Source organism: Hyalella azteca, unplaced genomic scaffold, assembly GCF_000764305.2.
Source record: "Hyalella azteca isolate HAZT.00-mixed unplaced genomic scaffold, Hazt_2.0.2 contig13969, whole genome shotgun sequence".
NCBI lineage: Eukaryota > Metazoa > Arthropoda > Malacostraca > Amphipoda > Hyalellidae > Hyalella > Hyalella azteca.
In genome coordinates, this window is record NW_025943871.1 from 76,765 (window position 1) to 89,132 (window position 12,368).

Below are 12,368 nucleotides of genomic sequence, written 5' to 3' on the forward strand. Positions count from 1 at the left end.
TCTTTGAAAAGTTTTTCATGTTTTTTCATTATATTATCATTTTCTTTAATTGTTTTAGTTTTCAAGTTTTTTTTAGATTAAAAACAAATGAAAAACAATAACAATAAATTTTTTAGACAAAAAATTTTCAGCGAAGTTTCTGTGATGACGTTGTTTGCTGGTCGCTCTATTTGATCACATATCGTAAAAGTCTTTCGGCCGTACTTGATTTTTAAGTGCAAACAAATATTGCTTGTACGCTATATTTGACTAATCGTATGTGAAGCTGAATTACCGGCGCATTTAAATGTTAAAATCATCATTCTCAAATTTACTTTTTGGGAAGCAATCCAGATTGAACTGTGCCTATGTAACATTTCGTGACATTTACATGGAAAATGGTTTCAATACGATGTAAGGTAGCATGCAAAATATACATTTTATCCATAATAGCGTGCGAGAAATTCCAGTCGTATAGGATATGCGTATACTCACTCAACACACGTTCACAGAAAAGGGTTGATATGTAAACAAACAATTGTTGTTTTGATGGCTCTTAGGAGATGCATTGAGCTAGTGGCTTCAGTCTCGTTCAGTTCAAACTCAAAGACACAGTAAAAATTTAAATTGTTTATCAAAATATGATGTTTTGCAGCCAATCTACGCTAATTATTGAGAACAAGTTCAGTCAATATTATTTATTTGTACCAGAGTTTTCATGATTATTTTTCGCTCCTGTGAACAGAGAAGATCTTTATTGACTTACCTCGCGTATGTATTCTAGATAGGTGGAACCTGTTTCAACATATAAACTGATGAAACGCCCATAAGTAAACAAATTTACTCCGCTAACTTGAAACTGTTCTGATTTATCTCTCAATGACGTCCGATTGAATGACTGATAAGATACCATTTGCATGAATTTTCATGCTGCCCATCTAGATGACCGCCTCGGTGCACGATGGTGTTGCGATGAATGACAGCGACGAGGATACAATAGTGTGCACAACAGCTTACGTTAATACCTCAGTTCCCTTGCTACCAAATATAGGCGGTGTAGCGAGCAAGGCTATCGTCCTCGTCATGGCGGTCACCATCCTGCTGCCTTGGCCTGCCACCGCCACATGGAACGCCGAGTTAGAGCTCCAGTGTGAGTTTTATCCATAATTAGGACGGGATTCATTTTGAAATTTTCGTTTTAGTTTGTTTGATATTACTCAGTATGCGAGAAAGAACATTGTGTTGATATGTGAGAAGCAATATAATGTCACACATGATTCAAGCTCATGTTTTATCGATGCTATTCAATTTGCTCATTGCCCTCACTGATGTTTCGTCCTTAATTTTTGTGTCGCGTTGTTTGAAGTATTCAATTTTAATATTCAGTCAGGTACTCAAACTTATTTGTTTTTTATTGGCGAAGACTGATTTATTCGCTACTTTTTAGTAGGTTGTACCTACGTACGCTGTTCTGATCTCTATTTATGTGCATGATCGCCGCCACGCCGCTATTGCGTCATCGCTGCCTTTACTCACCGACCCTGAGGTTTTTAGTTGTCAGTTCAATTCCTAATCTCACTTCTGTCTTTTCATCTAATAGTAATACGAGGTAACTTTGCGGCATTTATGAGTATCATAAGCTCTATACTGCCAATTACCTGTTATCCTTTAAGGATATTCGATGTGTTTTCGTAACGTTGATTGTCCCCTAATATTGTTGTCGTCTCGTTTTAAGCTTACCCAAGTGGTAACATTAAAGCAAATGATGACACACTGAAATAATTTTAGAAGCGTCAAGTAGGTCGATGACTGCAGTAAGCGCCGTCTCTAGCACCTCATTGCATGTTTCCAGCGCATTATGTTCGTAAATATTGATATACAGGTATCTACACAAGAAGTGAGTTTCACCTATTGTACGCTTTCGAACCGACCTGGTCAGGACCTTAAGTATAGTGAGTCACTCGCTTGTATATCGATCGCTTCATCATGCTCACCCTTTATTATCCATATCGATTGCTTCACCGCACTACAGGTCTTCTGCTTCGATATCTACACCGGTATTATTGTAACACCGAGAGTGTTTAAATGTTTCAGGTTACTGCTCTTATTTTATATGGTTTCCTACCTAGCTATGGACATCAAGCCGCGTGTTGATTTGATTTTCAACATTTGAATTCAAAATTTCTTGATTGACTACTCGTATGTTAGTGCTCACGGTTTGATCGGTTTCAATTCCTTTAAAGTCGTAATTATTTTATTGTTACCTGCTGCTACGAGAAATACTCACGTAGAAAATATTTCATTGGTGTTAGAGTGTACAGTAAGAATCTGTGAGAAATAAATAAATGATCAATGATCAGAATTTGTCAGGATTCAGACTAAGTAATTCAGAACCCGAAGGTCTCATCCGCCTTTCCCCGAAATAAAATACGTGCTGTAGTGTATCTTTGAATTAATGTTCGCACTGAAGCATGAAAGAGTTGGCCAGATACGCGCGTACTGCTTGGGTGTGCTGCATGTCGCCAGCTGCTGCTCCAGAACACCTGAGGCTGCATTGCCGGGCTCTTGTAGTGCATGTCCTTCCGCTGCAGCATTTATGCTGCTGCACGCTATGATACTGCTGCTGCTGTACGCTGTGATACTGCTGCACACTGCTTCGTCTCTGTATATGTTGATGATCCACTGCATGTTGTTGCATTGTATGCTAATGTTCTACTGTTTGGTGCTGCTGCATCACTGTATGCTGATGTTCTACTATTTGGTGCTGCTGCATCACTGTATGCTGATGTTCTACTGTTTGGTGCTGCTGCATCACTGTATGCTAATGTTCTACTGTATGGTGCTGCTGCATTGCGTGCTGCTGCTGCATCACTGTATGCTGATGTTCGACTGTATGGTGCTGCTGCTGCATCACTGTATGCTGATGTTCTACTGTTTGGCGCTGCTGCACTGCGTGCTGCTGCTGCATCTCTGTATGCTGATGTTCTACTGTTTGGCGCTGCTGCACTGCGTGCTGCTGCTGCATCTCTGTATGCTGATGTTACACTGTTTGGCGCTGCTGCACTGCGTGCTGCTGCCACTCCAATTAATGCCGCTGCAGTTTTGCTGCTGTTATCGAGTCTGAGAATGAAAAAGACGGTTTCTTACGATACTTGCTGGAATATGTGCTTCATCAGTCGTTAATGAAAACTTGAGTTTAGATTCATTTTTGTATTCCAGCAGAGATTAATGTCATTTCGTTGAAATTATTTGTAAAACGTGCAACAAAATGGAATTTACATGTACCGGTAATTGTGATTCATTTGTTATTATTGTTATTTTTCTTCTAACCGAGTGACTAAGGAAGATTATTTGTCATTATTATCTAAAAGTTACATCGACGCTAGTATTCGAAACTGATATCGATCATGTGACAGGTCTTACTCGTCAAGCGGCGCTCACCAGACCTCACGAATAGCCGCGATCTCGCGCCAGTGTCTCTCGTTGACGGCGATCATTGCACTCGGTGTACGTAACGGCCGCGCTGCATGCGGGTTCTCGGGAGCTGCGAGAGCGACAAACTGCAACCACAAGTCGCCTAGCCCGTGGCCAGCCTAAAAATTCTATAAAAGATCACATTTTTTGGTGGTGGTAATAATGTGGCTCACACATATGCTCTCAAAGTTTAGATAGTTTTTTATGTTACGCAACCGAAAAATGATGTCATGGCATGGAAGTTAAGTTTGATGATCTGTCCACATATTTGCACGTTAGCTGAGTATATGTGTTTCCCCAGGGATTTTTCACAGTCCATAGTCTCGAGTAACCGTGCAATCGCGTGCTAAATACTGTGCTACCATTGAATTGGCGTCACAGATTGCGAAAGGCGCTGTCGCGTCTATTCGCTCCCTCATAAATTTTCCATAGCATAAGTGATGGTTATTTTCAGAGAATACCGGCAAAAAATTAGTGAATTTTCTCGTCATGACACTTGTATCGCTCGGTAGGATGAGTAGCATTGCTTAATCCGATTCCTGGATAAGCATACAATGATGATGAGGTGACTATTGTTAGTCGAACAATGCCATAGAGTTCCTTGCGACATGGCTGGTGCAGTTTTACTGCTTGTGAACTTTCCTCTGTATTGTGAGGCTTGACATGCATCAGAGTAAAATAATGCTTAAGAGTCATGTTAGCTTTGCTTCTAATTATGCATAATGGTGAGAGTGTGGTCTGCGGCTCATCCTGCAGAATGAGTTGACTTCCCGGCATGCAAGGTGTGCTTGCGACGTTCTGCTTCCAACTCTCTGCTTAGACCTCTCATGCTCCGGTCCAGCGCTTGCCTAAATTGTGTGTATAACTTAGTTTATTTGTGCACAGAATAAATAGGACTGGTAACTTGACCAAAGAATCTAGGTTTTAAAAAGATTTATATACATATAATATTATGTTTAATATACACTTTTATTGAAAAAGAGATTCTAAGATCGGCATATTTAGCGCGTTAGGGAAAAGAATGAACAATGTTTGACAGCTCCCTAGCCAATGCGGATGTCAAACAGTAGTTCATGTCTTTGATGAACTCGCGTTCTTCTGTGATTAGCCTCTCATGTTACTCAACTTTTCTCGTGCATCGCCGACCATGAAGGCTTCCTGGCATTGTTGCGCTCCAGTTACAACGTTTCCTAAACTAACAGCTCGAGCTGCCGCTCTCTGTTGTGCTTTCGCTCTCCCTCCTAACGCAATTTCCAGTCTCCTAGAGTTTATGTATCTCTCTGCTATTTTCTTTGTTATTTAATAGAAGTTTTTCTAAATTTAAAAATAAATAAATAATATAAAAAATCAAGTATTACATTGTATTTGGTGCCGTGAAAGGGAGAGCCGGGAAGTCAAGATCAGAAACTCACATATAGAGTTAGTCTAATTTTTTGAGCTTCTAAAGTGAATACTTAATTAAGATTTGAGACTTAGCCAAAACGACGTATTTCACACGACGTGGTCTGATCGGAGCTGAATGAGTTTGTTCAGCGGAAATTCCCTGCCACTAAAAGTTGCTCCTGTGGTCACTTCCTGGAAGTTTGGTCAACCGTCACGGACTCACGGTCGCTCCCTGTATTTCCCATCTGCTCGCTCTGCAAGTGCGACATGTTCATTCTCATCGAGAAATTTTCACAAGCCTAATATTGCAAATAATACGATTAAAATATGAGTGTTGTTTACTAAAAAACTCCATACTATCGTATGGATTTTTTTCCATTTTATGGATTCTTCACATATAACATTGTGAGCTAATTATCTTTGATACGCCTCCGATACTACATCTAGTAGCCGTGTTGCAGTAAATTGTATTGCATTATTCCGAAGCTGAGCTACGGATCACACTTGACTGCATGTAATCAAATTCTGGTCGTCTCGTTATTAAGGACGGAGTCGGGCCCTCATTTTTATTGTTGTTAATTGCCTGGCGTGACTTCCACGGCTCACTGAATGGCTGTCATGTAACGGAGTGGCTCCATTGCCGACGTCCTCGACCAGCTGCTTTAAATTCAAGAGATGCGGATGAAGAATAGATGAAAAATTGATTATAAAAACTACTTTTTACCTTTTAAGGCGAGACTCAAACTGTTTAATTTAATATTTGTAAGAAGCTCAAACTTGATACGTATAGTAGATTTCTTTCAGTCATATTGCATGCTCTAGGTTCCAATTAAATTACAGTCAATGTATTCTAATTAATGAATTAGTATGAGCATATCAGTGTTCGTGCTCCACCTTTACTTAAAATTTAGATAATAATTGAGCTCACATAAGTCCGGCTACTTATGACCCGTTAATTCTGCTGTGATCGAGCCTCGTACAGAGCCGCCTGCTACGTGGAGGGCATTTGTACATCGCAGTAAACGATGTATATTAGTAAACGTTCATCGTAGACTCGAGCGTTTCTAGCTCCACACTCATCGGTCTATATCCTTGTTGTGGAGAGCTTCTTGCAGGGTTACAAGTGTCGGTAGTCGAATATGTTAGCGGCGTGTCGTGCGATTTAGTATGTTGCAAGTATCACAAAGCGGCGACATCTTCGACGGGCTTCGACTACTTGGAGGAGGACGACAAAGACGGAGCATCAGCTTGACCGTGGCCTAACTCATCATAAGATCATATTGTCGCGTGTGTTGCATGTATCGCGAGTAATGATTATTGTTTGTATGTGTGTTTTTTTTTAATTTATTGTTGCCTGTGTGCAGTGCGGGCGGGCAGCGTGGTGCTGCTCGTGGGTGTCGGGTCACTGGTGTGCTGGAGACTCTGGACGCAATGGCGCTACGGCGACGACGAGGCTGACGGCGCTGTGGACTCCCGGGGACCCTCACCGAAGGTGACTCCCAGGAGGAGCGAGGCGGCGTCCTCACGTAGGCTGGGGATCCTGGCTTCGCTCCTGGAGGAGGAGCTCGTCCAAGAGGATGGCGGTGGTGGCGACGACGAAGATCCAGCATTAATCCAAGTGAGTTCACGGAGTCCAAGTCAAGCAACCATTCACAAGAAAAATTCAACGAATAAAATGATTAGCGAACCTGCGTGAACTTTCACTTAAAGCGCCTTTTGCAAATGAATGTAGAAATATTTACGGTTCCATTTAGATTCACCTGTGTAAAAACTGGTTTTCTGAAAATTTGATGTTTAAGTTGAAAACGTATTTCTGCATTTTTGACAACCTGAAATAAAACTTTTAAAGTTGATAATTATATCAATGTTCGAAACCCGTTAAAATTTCGTTTTACGAGTTTACTTCAGAAAAATATTCATATCATTTTCCCAAGGATAATATTTTGTGGCACTTGACTAAACTCCAATGATAGAACAAGAAAGGCAATTAAATTAAATTCAAATGTTTGTGTTTACCTGAAAAAGCACTGGAGTAATTCTTTTGTTGTAATCTTGCCAGACTTACGCGCCTGACATGCAGGCTAAAAAGCATAAACAGTGTGGTGCACATCTATATATAGTAATGAAAGTTAAATTCGACGGTATTCACAGAATGCATAACATATTATTAGAACTAGGAGAAACTTTATTCGAGTCTCTACATGATTTTCTCTTACCGTTTTCTAGTCATAAAACTCAACAATGATATTCTTTATTTTATGGTGTTTTCTCTTCCAAGTTTGTCGTTGTAATTTATTCGTCGTTGATAAACATGTACCTTACGTATTCTGCTTCAGCCAAGCGGGTTCATCGTCACAAATTGTGATAAGTTCGTGGCGTTGCGCAGCCGTTTTCTGCAATACCTTGCAATACTGAGGCTACACGAAATTTGCAATACCACATTAAACGCGATCATCACATTAAACGTGACTATCACATTAAACGTGATCATCACATTAAACGTGATCATCACATAAAACGTGATCATCACATAAAACGTGATCATCACATTAAACGTGACCATCACTTTGAACGTGATCATCATATTAAATGTGATGATCACATTAAACGTGATTATAAAATTAAACGTGACCATCACGTTAAGCGCGATCATCACATTAAACGCGATCATCACATAAAACGTGACTATCACATTAAACGTGATCATCACATTAAACATGAGTATCAGTTTAAACGTGACTATCACATTAAACGTGATCATCACATTAAACGTGATCATCACATTAAACATGACCATCACATTAAACGTGACTATCACATTAAACGTGGTCATCACATTAAACATGACCATCACATTAAACGTGATCATCACATTAAACATGAGTATCACATTAAACGTGACTGTCACATTAAACGTGATCATCACATTAAACGGGATCATCACATTAAACGTGATCATCACATTAAACGTGATCATCACATTAAACGTGATCATCACATTAAACGTGATCATCACATTAAACGTGACTATCACATTGAACGTGACTACCACATTAAACGTGATCATCACATTAAACGTGACTATCACATTAAACAGAAAATAATTCTATAGCAGGAAATTCTTTGTGAACTGAGGGGAAAGTTTGTTTGCTTGTATGAGGATAAGATTTTATTTAGTGCGTACGTTGATGTTGTTGATGTGCACTGCAGTTGCTGTACTTGCTGAAGGAGAACTTCTTCGACATAGCGCCGGTCAGTGGCGTGTTCCGTCAAACTCATACATTATAACAACTAAATTGATTTTAACGAATTAAACAAAACTGGCTTTTCATCCAGAGGCTTATTTTAAAGCGACTAACGACGTACGAGTGTTTCCCGCACCTTGCAATTGGTTTCCCGCGTGGCTTTTTCTAACAAATGAACGTAATTCTTCGCTCATGCTTGCTGAATAAATGTTCATAAAGTATGCATGACAATTCTGAGAAGAGTGACACTTCTCACTGTTCCTGCATGTCCAATGCAGTTGGCTTACCGGTATATCTTTGCAAAAACTGGTTGAATTTGAATTAATATAATGCCGCTTGTTTTGTCTTTGTTAGCGTTTTTTCACAGTTCAAACTAACTTATACAGTTACAGTTAACTAACTTGAAACTAACATAAACAGTTTCAAAAACTAACTTATAATTAGGGAAATGATCGTAATTAAAGACCACGTTGGGAACAGATCCTGTAGTGTCTCTCCCCTCTCGTGCTAATCTAGCGACAACTCTGGTCTGAAGATTGTCAACATAATTCATTCAATATTTTTCTTTAGCTAAAAGATCAAACCATTTCCAGGGCCGCTACTTCGGGCCGGACAGTCCGGGCTACGAGCAGAGCCGGGGTGCGGGCGTTGCCGTGCTGCCAGGTGACCTGCAGTCCCGCTGTGCATCCAAGGTATGGCCAGATAATATCACCTTCAAGACTAATGCTTGTCATTTATAATTAGATATTACATTTTCGTTAACATTTATCCATCTGCTGAGCTATATTTATCTTACATCTTCGTATTATGTTTAAATGAGAGAACATTGACTGTTATTTCAGCGAATGTTTTGTGTTCAGCACTTGTAAAATTAAACAATGTATTCATGATTTAAGGCGCGGAACAGGAAGAATGAATTTCTCACAAGTCCTTCATTCCAGCGGAGAAGTGAGCGTGAGCAGTTGCTAGGGGCGCCGCCCGTCGACGCGAGCACCCCCAGCAGCAGCAGCAGCGCCGCGTCGCCCTCGGAGCAGCGCTACCTTGCCGACCACAGCGCCTCGGCCTCCTCTAGAGACAAGGTCCGGCAGAGCTGACTATTTTAATAAACTTTAAAGAGTTAGTAGCGAAATGCCTTTTGCAGAGACCAGGTCCGCCAGAGCTGACTAGTTAGCTAAACTCAGAAGAGTTAGTAGCGAAATGCCTTATGCAGAGACCAGGTCCGGCAGAGCAGACTAGTTAGCAGTTAGCTGAACTTTGAAGAGTTAGTAGTGAAATGCCTTATGCAGAGACCAGGTGTTCGAAAGTTGTTGAATATTTTACGAAGATTTGAAGAGTGTACAAGTTAGTAGTGCAATGACCTGTGCATAGACAAGGTGTTTGAAAGTTGTTGGATATTTTACGAAGATATGAACAGTGTACAAGATAGTAGGAAAATGCCTCATACAGAAACTAGGAGGGGTAAAATAAATACTCTTGGGGTAAATTTAACAAAATACGAAACCAAGCTATCATTTTCTTGAAATCAGCATGATGTATTTATTACATAAAACAGATTTAGAATTTGCCATGAAAAATAGGGATTTAATCTTACATTTTTCCAAGCAAGAAGTATAAAGATTTAGATGTTGAATGTTGGAACTAAATACGCTGACTGTAACAACACTGAAGCAGACTACGTTGTCGTATGTTCTTCAGAGGCAAGATGCGAGGATCTTGTTAATTAATTTCTATGTAATCTAAAAACCGCACATGGAACAACTTTTTCATACCCACCGATATGTTCAAAATTAAAATTAAAATCTAAACGCATTAGATATCAATCTAAAGATGCTACACTTATAATGCATACACCTATAATGGATTTAAAATAATTACAATTTTTCTCACAAATAACTTTCGAGCATTTCCATGAAATTCATAATCTTTTAGATATATAGATATTTTCGATAACATTCACATTTACCGAGAACAGCTACTATTATTTAATAAGATTACATTCAAAATGAAAGAAAGGGAACGGCTCATAAAAATGACATAAATTTGTTATTTACTGGTGTCAGGAAGAGAGCAGCAGCAGCGGTGGGGAGGAGAGCGTCGCGGAGGCTCGGGCTGCCGCGCGATGTCGCCGGCGACGCAAGAAGATCAGCAGGACGCGCCTCTGCGAGCTCCAGAGGTGCTGCCTTAGGCCTACACTTCCTGCTGGATCCTCGGACCTGATAGATTTAGTTTTAAAATGAACATGTCAATTTACGTTTTAAGTGCTACTCTCATTTTAAACTTTCCTGGTTTCCTTTGTTCTATCTTTCTTGTTTCACTTTTTGCTTTCAGCGATTTTTCTCATATTGTGAACCTTTTGGTTTTTAAATACGAGATGAAAGAACTGACCGAGTGATATATAATCCAAAAGTGTCTCAAATGATCATTTACAGTTGAAATATTTAGTTGAAAGAGGCAAATATTATGATGTATTCGTAAGTTATATTTTTTTTTGACAGCAGAGACAGTGAGTCTTGCACGCCTGAGACGCGTGACGTAAGCCAAGAATCTACAAGAGAGATTGAGGTAAGCCAAGTTTGATGTGAAAGACGGATGTTGTAAAATTAGATATTCTTTGGACGGGGTTTAATTGAGTATTATTGTCGAAACTATTGAGTATTATTGTCGGAATTGATTGTCGAAAATATCATCCTGCTTGTTATAATATTAAATTATTTGATGTCCTCTTTTTCATTATTAACCCAATGTAGATTTTGTTGAATATAAAGGAAAATGCATGATTTCGTTCAGGATTCACTATTGAAATATTTGTGCGCTGTATGGGAGGTTTTTCTTTCAGTTTGCCAAGCGATGTTACTTCGCAAATCCAGGCTCGGATGATGACGGGGGCTCCACTGATGCCATGGGGTACGTATCCTGATAATAGGTTAAAAATTTAAACGTACAGATTTAACTCTATAATAAATTACTGTTTTGTAAGCTTAATAATGACGTTTTTATTAGGAATGGCGGACACTTTCAGCAATCTGAATAATTTGTTCATCAATGAAAGTATATTATGCTAGAGTTGACATACCAGAATCGGTGTTTGATTGTACTTCCGCACACTGCATGTGTTTATTATGGTTTAACTTGCGGCAGAGAACCATGCGAGGATGTGTGGTCAGGAGCGCCGTATTCAGATCTGCTAGAGCGCATGCGATCACGTCAGGTGCGTCGGTCGCTGTCCCGGGACCCTTCTGTCTGTTCCAACATGTCTGATCTTATGTCACCAAACTCATCCCATTTCCGACTGCCCTTCAAACGTGAGGACTCTGTCTGCTCGAACCTCTCTGACTTCACGGTGTCCGAGTGCTCCGAACTTTCAATGGACGTCTCCGTTAAAGAGGAAGTTAACAACACCTTCAGATGCCTGGAGGAAATTGAGCAGGATCTTGATGAGCTGAAAACTTCGGTTTTGCAAATGGACGAGGAAGTTGCATTGTTTGCGACCAAGCCTAACCCGTACTCGCTGAAGATGACTTTCTCGGACTATTCTTTGTCGTCCAAAGAGGATAATGATTCTCTTCCTCACCTTCACGATGAGTCATCTTGTTTGGACGTCCAGCAAGTGGTGCTTGTCGGTGCCGCCTCTGCATCATCCGATGCAAGAGTTCGAGAATTACCTGGGTTGCCAGCACCTGTCAACGATGATAAAGTGCCAGCTGTGTTGACGCTATCGGGTGGCAAGACTGTTAACGGCATCAGTGCCACCCGTCAACTATCGGACACTGAGGCAGAGGCATCGCTGGAGTGGGACTCGCCCCGCCACGGCTGGTCGACTGTTCAGCCGTCCGAGGCTGTCACTCAGGTGAAATAAACATATGTACTTAAGCTTCCAATTAACCTGGGATTGTGAAGGGAAAATCTAGGAATTTTTTGCCAATAATATTGAAATGGTGACAGTATAATGCACGTAATTTAAATATCAGAATTTAAAAAAAATTATGTGACGTCTCCTGCTATTGAAATATTGATGCTGTAGAGCGTGGCGCACAAGGAGGAGGCTCTGGTGTCGCTGGAGTGGGACCATGGGGGCGTGAAGCAGCTTCCTGAGCCTGCGCTGCCCCTGCGCCGCCACGGCAGCCCTCACGACTTCCACGACAACACGGCGCTAGGGTGGGTCGTCAGCCTGCCGTTATTCTTGTGTGAATGTCTGGAAATTAAATTCAGAAGCTCAAAACTTACATATTTCTCAATTTATAGTATTGACGATGAAATAGGTAAATGATGAAAATGATTTCATCAAAT

The 12,368-nt window shown here is 40.5% G+C and overlaps 1 protein-coding gene across 5 annotated transcripts in view; it reads left to right on the forward strand.

Moving 5' to 3' along the window:
• LOC108678441 overlaps positions 1-12,368 on the forward strand; it is a 36,315-nt gene that overhangs the window by 12,787 nt on the left and 11,160 nt on the right. For 2 of the 5 annotated variants that reach the window (XM_047883902.1, XM_047883905.1), the window contains exons 3-11: positions 6,201-6,454; positions 8,047-8,088; positions 8,675-8,773; positions 9,023-9,160; positions 10,142-10,254; positions 10,577-10,643; positions 10,918-10,985; positions 11,220-11,928; positions 12,103-12,236. In XM_047883902.1, coding sequence (XP_047739858.1) covers positions 6,201-6,454; positions 8,047-8,088; positions 8,675-8,773; positions 9,023-9,160; positions 10,142-10,254; positions 10,577-10,643; positions 10,918-10,985; positions 11,220-11,928; positions 12,103-12,236 — 1,624 coding nt within the window. Of the gene's footprint in view, positions 1-737; positions 1,130-6,200; positions 6,455-8,046; positions 8,089-8,674; positions 8,774-9,022; positions 9,161-10,141; positions 10,255-10,576; positions 10,644-10,917; positions 10,986-11,219; positions 11,929-12,102; positions 12,237-12,368 lie in introns of those variants that run through there. The other 3 variants (XM_047883906.1, XM_047883903.1, XM_047883904.1) reach the window with 3 other exon arrangements.